Here is a 22,529-nt window from a genome sequence, read left to right as displayed (position 1 = left end):
TGATACTTTGCATGCATTTAGAATGACAAAGCATCATGGAAGCTTTAGTTTTAAAATATCTGGGGATCTACTTTTTAGTCACTCCTGCATTAGAGTATTTCTGTAAATGTCTGATTCCTATTTTATATGAGCATTATTTAGAGTTTTCTTCAACCTGCTTCTCTTTGGTCTGCTGAACTGTGTATCATGGGTTATGCCCAATCTCAAGGTTCAGATTGTCACACTTTCTTTTTATGGATTTTTTTAAAAGCCATGTACTCTACAATGACAAATTAATTCACTACTAATTTCACTAGCTTGTATATTTTTACCAAGTGCAATGTTTGTTACCATTGATATTCCAAACTCTATTCATTAAATATAGAATTGTGATAACGAGCAGAAGCACTTTTGAATTCACTTAACCCCTTAAGGACCAAACTTCTGGAATAAAAGGGAATCATGACATGTCACACATGTCATGTGTCCTTAAGGGGTTAAATCAACTTGGTGACAGTGCTTCAATTTGGTTGGATATTTTTTTGGAGAGTTTATCTTGTTAAAATGAGGTTTGGATGTAGCCAAGTCTTCAATTTTAGCTACCAAATCAGGATGTGAAGTCAGGAACTGATAAATAGATCTTCAGAGATTTTTCATTAGATTAATATCACTCAGTTTGTTGTATGGGTATGCCAGAGATGCATCAAATGGTACGAGAGGTGCCCCGGTGTAAGTTTAATTTCTGTTGTTAATATTGATGTTATAGGTATTTTCTTTTACTCCATCTATCTCTCTATTTATCTGTCTATAAAATGTATTTCTCGGTTACTGATCTGTGCTAATTTGAAACCAACGCTCCAGAATAGTTAGTTTTGCATTTGGTGTATGCTTTCTATTTGGTATAAACTGTTGCGGTAATCTAACATCTGACATCTAACATCGATAAAATAATTCATCCCTAAGCACCCATTGTACTTTTCTAGCAGATACTGTATAGTGTGAAGCATAAGAAATAACATATCTAGGAAAGCTGCATTATAGGAATCATGACATTATTTAGACTTCTTTCATCATACTTTTACTGTTTATAGTACACTTTGCACTTCATGTTTATTCAGATAATACTAGAGCAATTTGTGGTGCAGGATCCACTGGCGATTACTTTACTATTATAACGCTTTTCAGATGATTTCAATAAACTCTTGTATATTGATTCCTAAAGGATCTGTTTATTATTGATGAGTGGAACATTTACATGTCTGTTTATAAATAATACAGGGTATTAAAGCAACTTCAGCTCTCACACTTTGGGCTAGAAATGGCAAACTTTGTCACTGCTGTTTTGGGAAAACATTTTTGCTAAAACTACCTTAAATGAACATTCCAGGCACCATAACCACTATAGCAGTAGCCAGGAGTGCTCTGGGGCCCTCACTGTAAGTAGTTAAACAATTTTAGAGTGATTTGACCTTGTTACCTGGTGTCTGGCAGGCACTGCTCCCTTCTCCACTACTAATTCTGCAGAGCCAGAAATTTCTAGCAGGAAATTTCTAGCAGGAAAGTCTGTTAGCCCTGACTTACTATCTGAGAGTGTAAGCGTTGCCCTATAGTGCGCTGTAGTTGTTATGGTGCTCGAGGTTCTTTAAGAATTTGCTGAGCTTTATGGGAAATGCAGTTCACAGATATCTGCAGCTGTAATATGAGCCATACTAATGAGTATGAGTGCACTGTACAATGATGCACTGTACAAAGTACTGGAAGCAAAGTGATAACAAGAAATGTGATAATTCCCAACAATAACCGTCTGAGCACCACTAGAATGGAAAATGTGCAGAGACTAGATTTCGAGGCTTGACAATCTTACTTATATTCTGTGTAACATATTGTCCCTGAGACTCCGTTTTTATTTTCCTTGTGTCAGCTGGGCTAACAGATTGATTTATTTAGTCCTAACCTTATGGAAACTGTGTCATTCATCCTGGCAACATAATTGACATCCAAAATATTTACCTTTGTACACTGTTACACAGTATGCCACAATCGAGGATTGTTACTATTGTTTATATAACTATTGGAGAATTATACTATTTAGTTTATTCTCCTTTTCAAATTATGCTACCAACATTCTTTATATGGCTTACTATTTTTTTTAATGGTCTTTTTTTTTCTCACTATTTTATTTACTATTTTTAATATGGTCTTTTTTTAACTATTTTCTTTAAAATGGTTTGTTTCTTAACAATTTGTGATGTGATGTAATTGTGTGACACTGGTATTGGACAAAATGCAATGTGTAAGATAAGACTGTGGATTAGAAAAGAATGATGTATTTTCATATGCATGAAGTACATGTAATAATTGTGTAATTTTAAAAATGTTTATATGGGCCATAACACTACCATTTTCTTGTAAATCATATTTTTTCTTATTGGTTTTCACAAAGAAAATAGGAACTAGAGATTCCATTTTCAACATTGATATTTGTTTTTATTAATTAAAGCCCCCCCCCCCCCCCTCCCATCCACTCCCCCCTCCCATTTCCTCCCCTCCCTCGCCTCACAGGCCCAGTTCTTGCTTATGAGCCGGTGATATGGTCAATTGACGATTTTTATTTGAAATATTGGATTCATAACTAGTAGATAAACGTAGGTTAAAGTAAGATAGAGTAACCTATCGTTGTCATCATGCAAGACAAATATCATTAAACGGTTACACCAACCAAAAAAATGATGTTTTAATAAAATACCCCCTTACTGTTCAACCCACTCAACTGAAAAGTAAAAAAAAAAAAGAGTAAATCAAAAACTTACCTGTACTCCTGCAACGAGGTCAAGTTCTCCTGACAGCCCTATTTTGTTCCGTTGTGGTCACTCCTACTCGTGGGAGAGGTAGGAATTTCAGGGAGGACGGGCTGAGGGGAGGATTTGGGTATCACAGAGGGGAAGGAGGTGAGCCGCCAGTGGTTGTATGTCACCAGTATGCTATGTGTACTGACTACAGACTCCCAATATGCACAGAATGTTATGGGCTGGCCAATGACGGTTTAATGTCGCTGCTGGAGTTTGAGTTAGACTTCTGGCAGCAGAGGGCTAAATGTCTGTAGGGGCAGCGTTTCATAAGAAAACACCACACGTACAGATTCCAAGTCCCATGACCACTTCATGTCACCAAAGTGGTCATGGTCCTTGGAGTAACGCTTTCAATTTAATTCTTTACTATCAGGTTCATCAGTGTTCACCAGTGAAATATCCCAGTGTGCCAGTCCAAGCCCGGAGAACGCTGATATTGTAGGTCACCAGCCCATGAGGAAACCCGTGCAGTGCTTATTATTCCTATTATATCATTATGAACAACAACATAGGGGAGAGCTTTTTTATCCGTAGGATGGGCAACAAGGGGTTAACCCTTAGTTAAATCAATTTAGAGAAATTAGAACAAAATGTTTTCATTTCTCAAAATGTATTATATTATTATGCTTTATTTTTTTAGGCCCCTGTCTGTCACTTTTCTCTCTTATCTCTCTAAGGCTTGTCAGCATTCCATTCCCTGTGTCGGTTTTAACCATTTACGAATCTTCTTGTATGTCTCTCCTGTCAGTATTTAACACAATTTTTAATGAACATTAAAGAATTCATTTAAAACAGTTTCGTGTGAAAGTATAAACAAATACCGAATAAGCAGAATCACACAATTTGAACCACACATTTTTCCACAAATTTTAAAACTTTTTTTGTCAAGTTCGGTTGAATTTACTTTGCTGCTGTGGGACTAGTGAATAAAGTAAAAGTATAATACTCGCCTCCTGTCTTTAATGCAATTGTCACTATCTTTAGAAAAATCCTGAATTAAACTCAACATTCATTAGCGAGAATGAGACATGTTTTATTAAGCCAAAAGCAGCTTGCATGTAAATTTATAGAATATTATGTTTTATCAGTAATTAGCTGCCAAGTTGTCTGTGCTAATATATTTGTACAGCTATTTTTATTGTGTGTGACTTTTTTGGAATTGTATTCAATTTCAACATAAGTTTACAAACACGGATAATGCAATGAAAGTAGTTGTTGCACAGAAAGGGAATTGTCAACTATAAGTAACATACTTGGCAGGTTGTCATATTTCTTGGTGAGGTAGGATAGGAACAATTTAAAAATTCAGCTGGCATAAATGACAACAGTATAAGGAAGCTACTATTTGCAACATCGTGTCACTTATCTAAATCAGATATTTCATGCACAAAATCTGTGAATCTAGGAATTAAAACATAGGAACGAAAAATATGTAAAACAGTTATACAAGTGTCGTAATATTATGATTAGCCTTGTATTATTTTATTTTATGTCACCCAAGTGGTGAGTGCGGAGATATGGAGCAGCAAGGCTGTGGAGTTATTGTAAGCAATCTATAGGAGGAAAAGATGTTTAAAAAGACACAGCTAGAATACTGGACACTAGTGGAGGTTTTTTGAAGAAGCATTGGGACTTGAGTGGACAAGGTTTGGGGTTACTTATGTGGAATGATGTCGTAGAAACAGGATGGAACTCCAATAGTTAAGCTTGTTAAAGATGAGGGAACGAAGAAGGAGTTTTGCAGCATAAAAACTGGAAACCAGGTTGATTTTCTGGAAATTGATACGGTGAACGTGGCAGACGGGTAACAGGGGAAATAGAAGTAGAGAATAATCCAAGATGACACCTTGATTGTGAGCTGTGGGAGAAAGTAGGAGGGAGAGATTATAGTAAGTGGGTGAAGGGGAGGTGATGGAGAACACACGTGGAACAAGAGCTCTTGAGTTTTAGCTGTTATACTGGCAGGAACTATTTAGGAAGCTGCATGAGAGATGCAGGAAGAGATGTGGCAGGTGAGGTAAAAGAGAGCTGGAAAAGTAACTGAAGGAGGAATGTCTGAAGTGGATGAATTGCTTAAAAGATGACCCATGTATGTGCAAAAATATGTGAGAGCCATACCAGTTATATCAAGGTAAGACATTCTTTGTCTGACACTAGGAACGAGGATGAAAGACAACATACAATGCTGTGTTCTGATAAGAAAGTTATGGATGGAGGGGAGTGCTGTGTCTCTGATGAGTAGGCAGACTGGAAGCCATGTTGAATAACTGGGAGAATAGACTGGGTACAATTTACTGCAGATTATATACATGTAGAATTCAAACTAAGTTAGTTTGCAGGGTTGTAAAAATGTGAGAGGACTTAGCTGGGCAGAATCATTGTGGGAATAGTACTCTACGTCAGGACTGTGGAACTGCCAACATAGCAAATATGGCCGTCAGCCATGAAAATGTGGTGGTACAGGAACTCCATTGTAGATGATAACTACAGGCATATTTGCCTTCCCGATCTATCAAACAACTTATTCTAGCCTCTAGGGCGTCGAAATTAATAAATGGAGGACATTGTTATATTATTGTTGACATTAAGTGCTGAAAGTAAAGCTAGATGGGTTTTTATCATCATAGAGTACTTTATAATTTGCTTTCGTCTCACATTTTCTGATAATGATCTGGATTTCCTGTAAGAACCATACTGTACCATCAGGCAGTTCAGCAGCTTTGCCGACATCATTTTCACCCTCATCCCTTTTCCCATTACCTTTTAGCATTTAAGCATTTAATGACTTTGCTGTCATATAACTTTGCTGCTCTACTTATTTTATTATTATTATTATTTTCAATCATTTTTATTGTGCTTAAGGACAGCATACATGTTATGTCAATAAACCAATTTCAATTATGCAAAAGGACAGGTATATATGTCAAATGTTATCACTTTTATACATTTTACAAAGAAAGTATCAGCTGTAATCCAACAGGTATGCATAGTAAAACTGAGGATAGTAAAATAGAAGAAATAATAATGAGGAAAATATTGAACAAAGAATTGTGTGTACCTATTGACCCCAATTTTTTAGGTGTACGAGTATGGTATGTGTGGTCGAGATTTTAAAGGGAGAGTGTTCAAGTACATATATTATGAACTTTTCTAGGGGTGACAATTAGAAGAATTTCACTTTTTTTCAACGCGAGCGAGAATAGTGGAATACTTTGGTATTTTGCTCATTAGGGGGTAGGAGAAATCAGAGGAAGTCTGTTATCAAGCACAAGTCTTGTCTAAATCAACTTCTTTAATGTCATAGTTTGCCCTAAGTTTTTGCAATAATGATTTAAGGAACACTATGAAGACAAGTGGTAGGAGCCATGTGACATTAGTAAATGTGACTGGAGTGGGGTTCGTGCAGTTTGTTCGGTTTTGGTTGTGTGATTAATGTATAATGATTTGACCTATGCCAACCACTGAGGTCCAAAGCCAAGCATAGCAAGGACTTAAAAAAACAGCGACGAAACCACACACATTAACACAGGTGACAATTTTATTTCAGTGCTATTGAATATAAATAAATACATTTTGAGCTAAATATTTAGGCAGCTGCACACATAGCTTGGTAGCTAAGCTTTACATCCAATACACTTACAATGGATATATTAGGGTCTAACAACCTAACAATATGTCATCTATTTGAGATGTGAGAGATACAAAACATTTACAAAAGACATGAAAAATCCATCCTTAGCCTGTTGCCATTCTGAACTAGTTGTTCATGGGGCTAAAATTCTATTTCCAGACCTGGTTCTTTCAGCATTCCAAAACCATTGAGAAAAGCAGCTACAGAATAACAAAGCAGGGAATTGAAAGGAAAGAATAGTTCTCTCCCTCCTGTGATATAACCATTCTCAAAAGGGACACCTGGCGAGGTTCATGTGGTAAGGAAACGGGATCTACTTGAGAAAATAAGTACATGGTTTCCAGGGGAATGCTACTGTTGAAAACAAACTCTTATGATCTAAATAGCCCTGTTGTGTTCAGTGTGCCCTTTATGCACTCCCTTTAGCTCTGCTGAATTTTAAGATGCGGTGTCTTATTCTCTCAATCTGGCAAACCGTGAACTCGAAAACTTTCAATTGTATCACTTGGCATTTGCATTTGTCTTGTTCCTGCGAAGCAGCTTGTTATTGCACCGAAGAAGACACATGAAAATGAAAATCGGGAAGTTAGATTTAGCAACAATACAATCATTATTGTCATAAATGCGCCCGTCAAGGTTTTTTTCTACTAATTCGTTGGAAGTGAAAATAAATAAATTAAAATATGGCGTTAATTTGAAATCAAATAGTGGAACACCGAGAGGTTTATTCTAAGTAGTAAGGTTAGCCGTTAAACTGAGAATTGTTGGAAGTTGAACATGCAATTGCATATTGCATACTGGTTAATTCCAAAAAAATTAGTAGTTTATTGAATAAGATTTGGGCTGTGGTGAGCATCACAATTAAGGAATAGAATTTATGCCAAATAGCAGAGCTGGAAAAGGCTGCAGCTCGCCAATTATTCCCTGTTATAACAAGCTATGAGAGAACCCCTACAGCCTCTTAGGATAGAATTGCCTATCCGATGATTCAATTTACTGCTGTGCTTTTGTGAGGTTAGAGGAAATGCTTCAGAATGGGGAGAAAAGGGGGAAAGGCTAGTTATATGGTGTCTGCTAATTTATTGTTTTTAACAAAATTAAAAAATATTAGAAGCAAACCACTAAATAGCCTCACTCTAACTGACATTCATTACACATCCTATATGATGCTATAACCATTCTTTTATTAAGGCTCTGTGCAAAATTTACATTAATGTAAATTATATTACTCTTGAAGAATAGGTCCTCAAGCTAATTCTCTAATTTAAAGTTCTATTGCCATGTGCACGAATTGGGCACCTGCTAAATAAGCTTAAAAGAGAATGGTCACTTCCCCTAAGCTTTAATATTCTGTTTATTTTTCCCATATAGTTAGCAAATATGCTTTAAAATTTAAATATCTACACAACTTTCCTGGAACTAGGCTTCTCCATTTTGCCTCCTTCTCAATCATTGTTATAAATGTTTCCATTTACTGCTATTGAAAATAGTGAAATAGAAGAAACTGAAGCAATATTTCTTTTCTCCTTCTCATTTGCATTGTGTGCCTTGGCTGTGCCTGGGCAGAAACTGGTTTTAATGTTACTCGTTAAATCTTCACAGGTCACCTGTCATGCTCTAAACTAATTTTGCGCTTTTAAATGAGCATAACATTTAATATATACATGGATATGCAGATACATGGATATACATGCAATATATACAAATGGATAGCTCGGGAGAAACACCTATTTAAAAATATTTTAAATATTTTTTTTCTCCCACCTGTCAATCAGTTCTTCGGCAAAGACTCTATGCTGAAGAATCAATTGACAGGGAGCGCAGAAAAGACCTCCCACAGGCTTTACACCTATAGCAACCACAGTGCATGCAATATGGCTGCTATGGTAACTTCTTACAATGTCACTTTGTTCAAACTCTGATATGCTGGTAAGAAGTCAGCATGTCGGCGTCCTGGAGGAGGTCTGCCTTGCTTGTGGGGCTTCCTAATCAGGGCAAATCGGTGAAGACCACAGAAGGAGAATGGGGGACCGGAGGTTGGTGTTACAGAAGTGTAAGTGTAACACCTACCTCTGTATCAAGAGCATAGCGGGGGAGCGGAGGGTCTCTGCATCAAATAAAGAGGCCAGCAGAAGTTATAGGTGATTTTCAATATTTTATTCAATGGTGTAATTTACAAAGTAAAAACCACTGAGTTGCAACCTTTACATTTGAAAAGCTTAGAATACTCTGTGATTAAAATATTTTCCATGGGAAGTGGAGAACCAACTATTTGATGTGTCAGGATAGAATTTTGGCAGAATAAGCAACAAATGTAGTTTTCTAGAGTTTGATAATAAAGTAATTCAGCAAATCACAACAAAAGCTCATCTAAAAGCTATTATAGTTCTGGAACATTTTTTTCCATTGGGTACCTTTTTTGACATGCTTAAAGTTTAGACTTGGAGACATTGTTAATTGATCTGTCTCCAGGTGTAAGTCCAGGTTTGATCTAAAGAACAGCTTCTCCCTGGGGCTTATCAATACAGAACGAGTAAGTAAGGCACATGCATATTTATTTGAAGAAATTCCAGGATGCCTGTGGGTAAATAAATTCACAAGTAGAAACACGGTGATAGTTGTAGAATTATCACTGCCAATTGTAGCTTTTTTTTTCTAAAGCTGTGCGCTGCAGAGCCTGTTAGATTAATTTAGTTATTTGCACTAAAGCTGTATTGTGCGCATAATTCACAATCTCTCCGAATCCTCTCTCTCTCAAAATATCTGTGCTGGAAATATCACGAACAGCGATTTATTTTTCCAATTAGGTTATTGTGCCTAAAATTTTACGTTCTTCAGTGAATTTAAGCATGCCTCCTTTTTCTTTTAGCTCAGTGTATGTAGCTTGACTGCTGGTTGCCCTGCGACACCAATCAAGTTCCGCAGGAGGAGGTGCCGGTTAACATTACAATAGTGCTAGCAAGTAGATAACAGCAGGAGTTGACACATTGACACAGGAATAACTTGACCACGAGGTATATTAGAAAAAAAAAAAAATAGCAAGCCTAGAATTTGCATAGCTATTTTATTACGGACAAGAAAAATGACAGCTCTGCTTCAACAAATATTCACAGCACTTCAAAATAATTGCCACAAGTGACATTTAATTAACACGGTTTTGGCATTAACATCAAATTAAAAGTGATTGAAACAAAACTTCCACTTATGCACCTTTCAGTCTTCTAGACGCCACAGGCCCTTAGTAACCCTGAAAACTACAAGGATTAGAGATCAATACAAAAGGATCAATATACACACATATTACATTGCAAACAGACCTGATTGTTTCCAGTGACGATGTTAGGTGGAAAGTGCCTTAGGCCTACAGATTTTTTTCGTAAATAGCTTTCACAGTTTGGGCAATGGTTTTTACAATTACATTTTCCAGAATAGTAATATTGCTGTTCATTTATACTGATGTCTAAGCTTAAACTCGTATTGCACACACACATTTGGTTCAAAATCATTTGTGTTTATTTTTTTTTAAAAACACTTTTAATATACTCAGCTTTTTTTAGTTTTATATCTTAGAAAGACATACAGTGTTTTATAGTAAAGTGAGGATTCTAAATTAATTCCAAGTGGATTTCAAATTTAAGGCCAGAGTAGCCAAATTGAAAGATAGCTATCTTAAAGAATTCTCCAGTTCGGCTTTTTGACCTGAATTCACCTTAAATTTTGTGAAGTTTTCCCACCATAATCTAGGCAGGAAGAATAGGTTATTATGGTTTTAAAAAGTTTGAAACCTTATTTAAATATGCTAGAAAATATTTATATACATCATCAAACTGACAACATGTTAACATTTATCAAAATAAACTTTAAATACCAACCAATAGGTTATTTTTTAATGTTAGGCGTGTTACAATGGTTTCCAAAAGCATCCCAGCCCATGACTCATGTTGTTTCATTTTGAAATTCCGTTCCATAATGCGCAGTAAATGATTGTGGCTGAGTGTTACATTCCACGGAGGCTAGAACGGTAGGGAACACTTTCTGGCTTTCCACTTTCCAGGTATTGTGAAACAAAATGTAATTAAAAACGTATATATTGTAAAAAAAAAAAAATTGTACAAGCTACATACAAATGCTGAGGACATTATTACAACCTTGGAGTTCTGTAGTCATAAAACTGAATGATGTTTCTGGAATAACTTGATGCAATTATTTTCCCATAATACTCATTCATCTTTCCTATACTTATAAATATCATATCACAAAACATACAATCATCTCCACATACAAACTTTAATTGAGTGATTGATACAATCAATACACAATACTATATATATATATAAATTTTAAGAAGTTCTCCAATACCCTTTTATTTAAAGGGACACTATAGGCCCAAGACCACTTCAGCTCATTGAAGTGGTCTGGGTGCAGTGTCCCTGTCCCCCTTAGTCCTGCAGTGTAAGAGGGAAGGTGGGGAATTAACAGATATTATGGAGGGGATTGGGAAGAGGGATGACTTCCCTCAGCGTGGGTAGGATGAGCCTTGACCTATTGTTGACCTGATTAGCTCAGTCAAGACATCCTACTTTTCAGCCAGGAGAAAAACAGATGCAGCTTGGGTACCCATGAGACCAAGGTAAATTGTCAATCCATGCTAAAACAGATGGTCAAATTACTGTGGAAGGGTGCCAAGTCACTTTTAACACCATAACCACTACTGTGGTTGTCGTAGTTATGTTGCTTGAAGTGTTCCATTAAATGTAAAAACCTACACTACTGTTTTGATCTCGATCCTGGAAATTAGTGCCTTAGTCTCGGTTCCCTCATTATTACAAACTCTGTCCATTGCACCTGTGTCTTAGAGAGAACATAAAGACAAGAGGAGATGCAGAAAGCAAGCTTCTGCGTCTCCTCTTCCACTGCACCTCTTCCATTGTGTGCTCTGGTTATATCGGGACTGAACTGGAATGAAAAACAAATTATATACAGGAAAATAAAATGCAGCATTTCCTAAAAACAAAAGTTCAAAGTGATTTCCAATGTTTTATTTCAGTGCATTTGAAATAGCAATGATCTTGATTTTTTTTATTTTTTTTAAATTGTCATACTGCCCTTATAGGAAATCATCAATTTTATTTTATTGCTTATTCACACAAGTAAACATTTCGATAAGTGCTATGCTATCTGCTTTGTGAAGTGGTTAATACAGAGCGCGAGCTGACATTCTGAGCTTATCGTATTCCCATCATTCTATGCACAATTTTTGTTTTCAGAATAGTTTTGTCATTTAAATCTACGTGAACTCACCTGTCAAGCACGAATTAACGCAATTCAAACCAAGTCATGTTAAAAGTGGGGAATTAGCATAATGTTAGTAAAAATAACAGGGCGATGTATGCAAACTATTAGGGAAAACAAGCAATTGTCAATTAAAGTGACGGCTAATGCCCTGATGTCAAACATGTCAATTCTCTTTAAGCGGAAGGTTGTATACTAAAATACTACCGTGTGTTTGTACATAGTAATCTCATATATATTTACATTTAGGCATCAGATATTATTTGGCAGCTACAGTCTACAGCATAATTAAAAAGAAAAGCATCTCATAGGGAGATAATACGATTTAAAGTGAAATAAATTAAAGCTCTTGAATTGCATGCCGCCTTGTAATCTTATGAATGTGATTCAAGTATATTATTGAGAAGGTTCCAAGAAACTACACATTTCCATGTTTACTCAATAGAGAGCACATTTGAGTGACATTCCAATTTATTAGTTCACATTCCTTACATAAGTCGATAGCTTTGAGCACGCTCTCTACAGTACAATAATATTGATTTGTACCTGCACGTAGTCGAAAGTCTTAAAACAGCATGTCCTCAGTTAATATATAAATGAGTTGATAGACTGGATAACATACTAAAATGTAAACATGAAAGTCAATTTAATTGTAATCCCACAGAATTTATATTAGGACAATGGGCTTGTTTTTTCTTTTTTGTTTGAATCGGAATCAGAAATGATTCCATACCGTTAAAAAAACAATAACTTTTCAAATGATTTGCCTACAGAAGTCGCCGTTAAAATATATGGGAATTTTTGTGGATAAATCACTTGAACAGCTTGTTTCCAACAAAATTAAATAATTAAAAAAAAAAAAAAACCCTCTTATTTAAACCAGCAAATCCAGGCTTATGAGAAGAAGTGAAAATAATATAGCAGTGGAAGAAATGCACTCATTAAAATTATAAAAGTAAACAAAGTAGAAAAAAAATTTAAAGAATCAGTATTGCTTGGATCTGGGTGTGAGATAGGAGGCCTGAGGAACAGGGTTGAGATGACAAAGTTATATGAAGGTATTTACAGTGAGAAATGGCAAAGGATGGAGAGAGAGGGGTGGGTAGAGCAAACATTTGTTGTTTACCATTGAACAAATTCACCCAAAATATTAATAACGGTGTGTACATGAAATATTGGTGGAATACATTCCGTGACATAAACAATACAAAACTGAATGCACAGAGAATTACAGTGGCAAGCTACTGGTATAAATGGTAACAATGCTATAGTAACAAATGATAATAATATGGTAACACAGTTAGAAAAATTGAGGTGGAGTATCACCCAAGCTTCAGTCAGTACCGGAAAGATACAGGGAGATAAAAAAATGTAGATATTCAGTATTGGTCAAATCTGGGTGTCTGAAGTGAGGCCCGAGAGATGCAGGGAGATTTGGAGAATTGGAGAAATGTACCAAAAACACAAACCAAACAAAATACGCAATGGATGGGCATGCATGTTTTGATTCGTAATTCAAAATTCTGCCAATCGCACCAACAAATGTGACGATTGATGGGAAAAAAAAAGATGATTGATGATAAGGGCAGCCACTAAAAGTGGATATAGATCAAATGAGAAGTGACAAATAGAGTGGGGGAAAAAGGAACGGTAAAAATATTTTTATATTATAATTAAATGATGTATAAATATAGTTGTTGTTTTTTTTTTTTTACTGATTCTATTCTTTTCCCCCACTATTCATTACTTTTTCTAACTTGATATGTGAACCAAATTTTGAATAAAAATAAAAAATAAAATAAAATAATATATAGTCTAATTGGTCCAGTTTTGCACTCATTTGGTTCATCTTATTATTTTCCCAAATCTTTTTTCATTGAAAAAACCACCAGTCCAAACCACCATATGGCTGATATTCTACCATCCCAAAATGTGTATATATAATTTGTTTTTTTTTTGTTTACGTTTGCACGGCTGATTTTTATTTTTTCCCGCTGTGCACCAGTCTATTTTAAAGATAATGCTTCTAAACCAATTGGCAGTATTGCAAGGTAAAGGATACATAATGTTTTCTTATATTCTCTAATATATTTCCCTGTATGTCTTAAGATTGAACAAACAATAATATCAACCTATTTAAATGACAAAAATAATTCTGTAAATGTATATAATTTTGGAACAACAATTTTTTGTCTAGATTGTCTAGAAATGTCTTCCATGTTTTAAATGTTATTCTTAATAATTTGTTAGTAAGCAATATATATATATATATATATATATATATATATATGTGTATATATATATATATATATATATATAATTTTTTTAAATTAGAAAACTAGCTTCAAAATAATCTAGTTTGAGGCTCAAATTTCAGTTCTTTTACTTGAGATTTGAGAGTTGAGGGCCATTAGGAGAAAACGCATTCTTCACTGCTCTCAGAGATATCGTAAATGGTCTTAAATTGTCTCAGCTAACAGGTAGGATTGATAGTTTAATAATCTTCCTATATAAAATTACTAGATATTTTTGTTTTCTTGCCAACATTTTGTTCTTCGATAAAGTGTGATATACCTGTGAAAAGCAGATTGTGAATATTTCTGTAATAAATACTGCAATTCTTGGTGATAACTATGCAATTTCTTTGAGCGAGAAGACCTTGTATGACTGCTTGGACATAGGCTGAGAAGAAATTACGTGACCTCTGTTCTGCTAGCAGCTCAAGTACTTAACACAGCAGTCTAGAGAGAGACTCTCAATGAAAGACTCTTATCGCAAATTCACCCGATACTAAAATTGTATACCCTGCTGCCTTTTCAATTGCTTTTGCTCCATTGTTTTATCTACTTTTAAATAAACTGAAAGAAAAAGACCTACCTCTTTTATTCTATTTTATTTTTATTGGCCATCTATCCTATTCCACAATATTATGACTTTAAAGTGAATTTTTTTGGTTTAGCTAGTGATTTATTTAACACTAGCTTTGAGTCATGATTTAGTCTATTATCATATTATTTTGTTTTAACCATTACGTCCTTATTTCCTTAAATTATGTTTTTGACTGATATGTTTGTCTGTATTTATTTTGTATTTTTTTAGGTTAGATGTATGCAAATCGCAAACTTCCTAAAATTCTGTAAATAAAAATACATTAATAAATAACTAAAGAAGCTTTTGCTTCTTGTACTGGGAGGCTGCTCCAGCTATTTGAATCCCTTGCAGTAAAATAAATCTTTCTTCCACCCATGGTGTAGACAAGGGATTTATAATAGAATATGAGGTGTATGAATGCCACTTTAAGGATTACGTGTTCGTTTTCACGTAGAATACCACATTCCATTCTGAAAACCTTTTTTTCAGTAATCAGTCAAGTAGGCAATTCAGAGGATATGTGAGGGAGTGGAATTTTTGGCTTTGACTTTGAATGTGTAGCAGCTTTGGCTCCCTTAACCAGAGTCTATTCTTTCTGGTGGTGTGGTTGATATGCAAAGAAAGGTGCTGAGAGGCAAAGCCTGTAGTTTTGCTCTCAAATCCAAAGTGATATGTGAAATAAGCACAGAGAACATAATATAGTGTAGTATGTTATCAATTGTGACTTACAATTTTCTGGAGCTTGTGTTCTCTAGATTTATGCACATGGACAGAACAATCCCCATCTGTGGATATGGTGGTGGGTCCTTGTGCTTGTTAGCAGGTGTTGTTCCCCGTACTCTTAGTTGTTGTACCGCAGTCTGGCAGTAGGATGTCCTCAGTATACAGGAGAAGAAATAAAAACAAAATATAGTGCTCTCTGTATGTATTGATTGGGATAAAATAAAATAAGATATACTCACAAACGGAGAGCAAATAAAGGTATTGCTCAATCCCAATGGGCTTTGGTGATATAATCCCCACCAAAGATATCGCTGTGTGAGTCCTCTGAATAAAAAAGCTTTAAAGATAGGTCTGGAATCTCCAAGTAGTATAAAATAATTAACTTTATTTGGAGATTAAAAAAAATCTAAAACCAAGTGTAATATAAAGGAATTCTAAAACACTAACGCGTTTCACCTACAACAGGCTTTCTTAAAGTGTCAGAGGATATGGTGCAAAGAATGCTTGTTAAAACATATCATTAAAATGGAATGTCTTTCAAACTTATATCTTGTAACATCGAAGGGATACGGCTGACAGGGTGGAGATATGCATATATATATCTCCATTGTTTTAACAAAGTATGACAGGGTAACGTCGTTCACTGAAGAGTGCTGGGCATGACACATAGTCACACAAGCTAGAAAGATGATTTGAGTGTTAATGTTAGACATTTATTGCAAAACAGAAATAGTATAGATGATGGTTACATTATATACTAATGTAATACTAACTTATTAATGACAAATATTCACAAGAGATAACATACGCTAAAAAAATGTATTAAACATGTAAATGGTTGGCAACTTTCAAGGCAATAACACTGAATCATAGGCACTTGAAGGGTTGTGAAACCATGGAAAAGCCTTTGAGTAGAGTTTGTGGGGATAACAGAATATAAGGCCTTTCAAAATGTGGCTGGCTGCTTTTTATTGCTATGTTATTATAATAATATAAAAATTCTTATCAGTAATTTTCATATAGGTATGAATCACAATACCATTTCTTTTAGGTCACCAGCAGCTGATGTGGGGGATGTTGAACGCACTAGACTAGAGAAAACCCATTCTTTTTGAAAAGTATACCTGTTATGCGTACATCAACTATACTCGACTAAAAAAAGCAGATATTGTCATTGATTTATTGTGTTAGCAGAATTTTTAGGTAACGCATAGATTTAAATAAAACATCTAAATCTAAAATGCTTCCTTCCTTTATCTGTTAATGAGTTCTTTGCATAGAGTTCTATGCAGGCAGATTATAGTGTATTCCCAGAATTTAACATGTGAGAGCTGGAGAACCTTTCTACAGAAGGTTCTCCTGCTCTATTTACAGCAGCTGAAGTGCAAATACTTGAGGAATATTTGAAAGGAGTGACCAACATCACTTGCGTAAAATTCAGTTGCTTTGCAATGAAGCCAATGTAACAACGTGATATGGAAAGTACAACCAACATATGGTAGTTATACTAAGCAGGGGTATTTGTTTAAAGTGGAATGGGGTCTGTGTTCTACATTATTGTAACACCAAAAATACAGCATAATGGATGCTAGTTGTACTGGCGTTAAGTATTGAATTAACATTTCTTAAACAAAAAAATATAGATATAATAATTTAAGTTTATGATGAAAGATAGATGTAAAAACAGTGAATTAATTACATTAAAATAAAAGCTACTTCTTTAATGTTTGCAGCTTCTGTAGTGAACGCTCGCCACACCATGTGGTGACAGAGCCCATCATGTTGTTAACTTTACTATTATCTACACGACTGCTGCACCTATTCCATAAGCAGTGATTCCAGGGAACAGCAATGGTTTCTGGGAGTTTTAGTTCAATTGCCATCTTATTAAAGTAGAAAGCTAAGCAATGAACTACAACAGCTGAAATCTGAATCTAAGCAACTGAAACACAACATACACAATGTAACTAAAGGTTGGACGCTTTGAGTGTTCCTTTAAGTCTGTTTTCAACCTTCTCTGTTACTTAGTTCAATAATACTGGGATAGACACATGGCTGTAATGAACAGAAAATAAAGTCAATAGTGATGAATATTGTGCTTTTTTAAATTTTTTTATATACAGAATAGGCAGACTAGATGATTTTTAACATCAATATTTCTGTGCTGTGAAGCAGCGCTGTATATTTTTAGGCTTGTTATCTATTGATTCATATAATTTGACTTTACGGTCTGCAGCATTATCTCACTCTTGGCATCTAACTCTCTGCTGAGGTTTGTCTCTTGTTTTGCACCGTTACCTGCTGACTTGGAATGACCTCGAGTTTCTGCACTCAAAATTGGCTACACTCATTCTGATTAAGGCCGCAGCAGGTAATCAAAAACCCAGCAGGACCTCTGTGTAGGGGAGAGAGTTTGTTCCATACAGGGACTAACATGCCCATGAATGCTAAATCACAGCACATACTTGTGTAGATGTTAATTCATTTTGCTGCGCCGATGTGACAGTTTTGCTGACACCAGTGTCGTTAAGAAAAAAGAAACCATACATTTAAAAAGGTTTATTTTGCAGTCTGTACCGGAGACTTGATTTGAGTTGCAATCCGTTTTAAATTCTGCAACTTAAAAACTGCTGTTTAGTGCTACATTGCTAAGAGGTCTGCAGAAATGTGCTCATGGACCCTTTGGTATCATGCTTTGGTGTGGTTAAATCAGTGCTCCATTGCTAAGGGTACCTCCCGAAATTCAGTATGATGTCTAAAACACGATGCCTATTTGTGATCATTTGCATGTTAAGCTGGAAGTTCTGTGTGCATTGTGGGAACATGAAATTGTGGAATTTGTCTGGTCTGCACAATAACCTTTCCCAAAGATATCACTCAGTCAAGCTCTACTTGGTGAGAGTAACAATGAAATCATGACTTATGCCCAGTTTTTATGATCGTAATGTTTTCTGACTTTGGTAGATAATTGGTTTGTGAAATTCAGATTGTGATCACTCTAATGGTACTAGCTGACAGAAGACTTTTTCATTCAGTTACCAATGTAGTTAGTTAGTCACATCATTTTATAAACACAAAACGAGCGCATGCATGAGTGTGCTTGGCACCATAGGAAGATGGCTGCACATGGCACCATGAAGTGACTGCTTGCCTCTGCTAGACAGTTAGCTTAGTAAACATGGGCAACTGGCACTAGGATGATTTGTTGCAGCATTATCTGCAGGGAAGATTCGAAATCAGTGGGGCTGGGTGCATGGGCTGAAAACGTTTGACCTGGGAGCAATTTTAAATTAATGTTTTTTTTGGGGGAACAATACTCACAGATCATTGTGTGTAATGTCTTACTTGTGTGGAGCATGCCATATGTTGATGTGTCAGATGATCACTCCTGGGGTAGCAAGGCGTAACATCATATATCTCAGAAAACATCATCATTATTAACTGCACAGCATGATAGAGCTCAGCATGTCAGACCTCCCCAGAAAATGTATGTATAATGGCTAAGTTATAAAAAAGGAGTTTACCCTTGAAGGTATTTAATTATAGAGACTATAGGGGATGTATTTTTACAGACAAAAGTGATGGGGGAGTAACTGGAAGCCAAACATTAGTACATGGGTTTATAATGTACTCATAAAGCATTCTCTTCTTCATTAAAAAAAAAAAGAAAACAATTTAAAATACAAAAAAACAAAGCACAACTTAAATTAGTCATAATCTTCACATATTAAAGATTCCTGACATTCTTTGTACCATCTTAAATTGATATGTTGCTCAGCTACCTTGACTACCTGCCAGATAAACTCACAATACTCCCCAGACCTTTCATCAGATTTGACTTATACAGAAAGTGCAATTGCCAAATAAAAATTGTGTGTTCACAAACCAAAGTGCATTCAGCGCAAATCAAACAGGAACAGAAAAGGGACTTCCCCGTACCAGGAGACGTTTCAAAGGTACCCTGAAGACTTCCTCTTGTCTTCCATAATATATGTATACAAGAATAGGAGAATATCTGCTAAATAAAGAGAAATCAAAACAACATAGTGTATAACTGTATTGATAAAATGCCAAATAGTACAATCCCAATTGGTCACTCAAAATTTCAATAAAGGAAAAATGCCTTGTCTGTAATGCTAGAATAGAATAAACCCTTTCTAGAAGACTAAACTCTTTGAGGGGAATTCCATACAAGGCATTTTTCCTTCACTGAAATTGTGAGTGACCATTTGGGATTGTACTATTTGGCACTTTATCCACACAGTTATACACTATGTTGTTTTGCTTTCTGTTGGTTAAGCAGATATTCCATTATTCTTGTAAACATCAGATTTGACTTACAAGCATAGAATAAATTACTGTATCCACATTACTTTTAATGCAATATTAACAGCACCCGGGTGCATTACACTCATCAGATGGACTATCTGCAGCCAGACAGGGGGCAGAGATGCGATGGGTTGCCTCTACCAATTCCTTTTGGTATTGCAGAGTAAAAAGGCACAGGGCTACAGAAACAGTATTTAATGGCCTTAAGCTAGATATCCAGATCTGTCCTACTACATTGTCCATCCCTTCTCCTCTAGAATCCGAGACCACCACCACCACCACGATTGTTTAGGGTAAATTCTTGCCCTCTGCTGTTGGACAGACAGATATCACCTCCTCTGACCTTTAGGTACTCTTGACATGGGCTGTACCAAGACCCTTTTGGCTCACTGGCCCAAGTGATTCAACTCTCAGATCATTGATTCTTTCAGATGTAGTGCGTTAATAAAACAAGAAACCAAAGTTTGGATATTTTTACCTAAATGTTTCAATTACCTTGTTAGCTAAGTTTTCGTTTTATTACCTTCATTACTAGTTTGGGCACTATATTTCACCTTAAAGATTAAAGGGTCGGTCTAGACACCATAACCACTACAGCCTACTCTACTGGTTATGGTCTCAGGAGTTGCCACTTACCTAGGTCCTCCGGGCACCTTTGGTCTGGCCTCTATTTCTTATATATCTAATGGAGAGGTTTCCCTTCCATACCAGATAAACCAATTTCATCCATATTTAATCTTCAGTGCCCTGTTTGAATGTAGTGATGCATCCTTAATCCAACTATAGCCCTTATCCTTCCACTAAAGCCCCTATTTCCCCACTACATCCCCTATAAACTCACTGTAACCACTAAACCCCCCCTATTCTCCCACTAGAGCCCCAAATGCACAACACAACAAGCAGTCACCCACCCCCAGACATATAACCCCACAAGCAGCATCCCTACAAACATACAACGCCTCAAGCAGCCTTCACATACTTACACACATACCCTTTCCCAGCTCCGACCCACAGGCCTTGGGGCAGCAAGGAGGGTAAATCTAGCCCGGGTTGCAGTAATTTTAGTTTCTGCTTAAAATCTACATAACATAGTCCTGTGCACATTGTACATACAAACAAACTGGATATATATTCACTTGTGTTAATTTTCCTCTAATGAGTAAGTGACAATAGGTGGCCTGTAGATCTTCTGAATGTTGAATCCTGTTCAGCTACGATAGGTCATCTATATATATATATTCTGTCTTTACAAAATGAGTACAGGCTGCCACTAACGCCTGTTCATTATCACAAAGTTACTCTGATAAGAACAAACCAGCACCATATATGGATGAACCATTGATAAGGTTAAGTTTAGCTCAACAGACAGCAGTCATTTCTAAGGCCATTGTTAGATTTCTCCTTGTACAATACAGAGGAATTGGTTTGGTATCTTACATTGACTCATATTTTCTAACTAAATCAGGATGAAAATCCCCATTATCATCGACTCTGCTGCGGATGACAGTGATGAAGAACAAAAGGTAATATTGCGATTGATACAGCCGTAACACAGAGCTCATTCACTAAACTGAGAGTTGTGAAGAATTGAAATGGAAACTTTGGGACAATATAGCGGAACTGGAGAAACGACCTGGCTTGGCAATTCTATTATTAATTCATCACAGTTACTGGTTTACTGAATAAAAACAGTATTATTTTCTTTATTGTAAAATATTTCCAATTTTTCTCGTTTCCAGGTTTTTCCAAACCCCGTTGTGGAAGACAGAAAACTTGAGTTTGCAAAGAAATGCAGTGAATTGATAAGTGATGTAAGTAAATTCAATTCTATTAAATGCATCTTTTATATCGTACTGTATCTTACTATATGCATGCACACTCTATGTACTTCAATCTAACCGGCTGTATATTAATTTGGGAATTGTCAGGAATTCAAGGTGATTTCAAAGTTAATTTTAAATTTAAAGCCAGAGATGCAAAACTGGAGGCATAGCTAATTTTTCCATTTAAACTATGTTGGAAAAAACGTTAAATTCCAAACAATTCACACTTCACTAAATACCCTGTAAGTCTGTACTACAAGAGGTGCTGGCTATGATGATATGTCTAACCTTGACAATACGGATATTTGTGGACTACATTTCCCATGATGCACAGCCATTCTGTAGGTGGAAATGTAGTTTTGAAATCTGGGTGCTATGCCATCAGAACCACAGGACCTCTATAAAAACAACTGGGGTGAAACCTTGGCATTCTCTCATGCACAAATAATGTAAAGCATTTATAAATTTCAAACCCAGCCAGGTTCATCCGTATATACTAAATATCAGAAGTATTTACATCCATGTTATAGCTTTTATTGATTTAAAGATTCATATAATTAAAAAATGTGCTAGAACCTTTTTGCATATTAAAAACAATCTTATCATATTTATTTTTCAATAATTTGTATTGAAGATCTTGGGACCAACAACACTTAACACTTTTAAAAAAAAAGTCTGCAACAAAAACTAACTTAATGTTTAGGTGATAAACCTCACTAAAAAAACAAGAAACGAGAATAAAGCACTGGTAAATCAAACAATACTTAATACTCTTAATACGCGGGGCGTGGTTTCGGCTCCGTCTGAAATGGCCGCGTGAGAGAAGTGCTCCGCTCACCTAAACCCCCGATATAGTGTTTTACAGCGGCAACTCAGCTTTCATGGGGCGCACTAAACGCCCTGAGCATCCCCAGACCCCAGGGAACCCCCAGCAAGGCCCCCTGGACAGTTTCTTGCAGCCACAGCCCGGGGCGAGCGGCGACTCCGCAACACCCAAAATGGCGTCGGCCCCAGCACAAGGCCCAACACATG

The 22,529-nt window shown here is 36.0% G+C and overlaps 1 protein-coding gene across 4 annotated transcripts in view; it reads left to right on the top strand.

Annotated features, from left to right (window-relative positions):
• Nucleotides 1–22,529, top strand: part of NEBL (nebulette) — a 200,603-nt gene that overhangs the window by 84,922 nt on the left and 93,152 nt on the right. The window contains exons 2-3 of one of the 4 annotated variants that reach the window (XM_063452524.1): nt 21,140–21,197; nt 21,414–21,485. The exons of 2 other annotated variants lie outside the window; for them this stretch is intronic. In XM_063452524.1, coding sequence (XP_063308594.1) covers nt 21,141–21,197; nt 21,414–21,485 — 129 coding nt within the window. In that variant the 5' untranslated portion in view covers nt 21,140. Of the gene's footprint in view, nt 1–21,078; nt 21,198–21,413; nt 21,486–22,529 lie in introns of those variants that run through there. One more of the 4 variants, XM_063452525.1, reaches the window with a different exon arrangement.

The sequence above is a fragment of the Pelobates fuscus genome, chromosome 4, assembly GCF_036172605.1.
Source record: "Pelobates fuscus isolate aPelFus1 chromosome 4, aPelFus1.pri, whole genome shotgun sequence".
Taxonomy (NCBI): Eukaryota; Metazoa; Chordata; class Amphibia; order Anura; family Pelobatidae; genus Pelobates; species Pelobates fuscus.
Note: the sequence above shows the minus strand (reverse complement) of the source record. Positions and strands in the feature narration are given on the sequence as shown.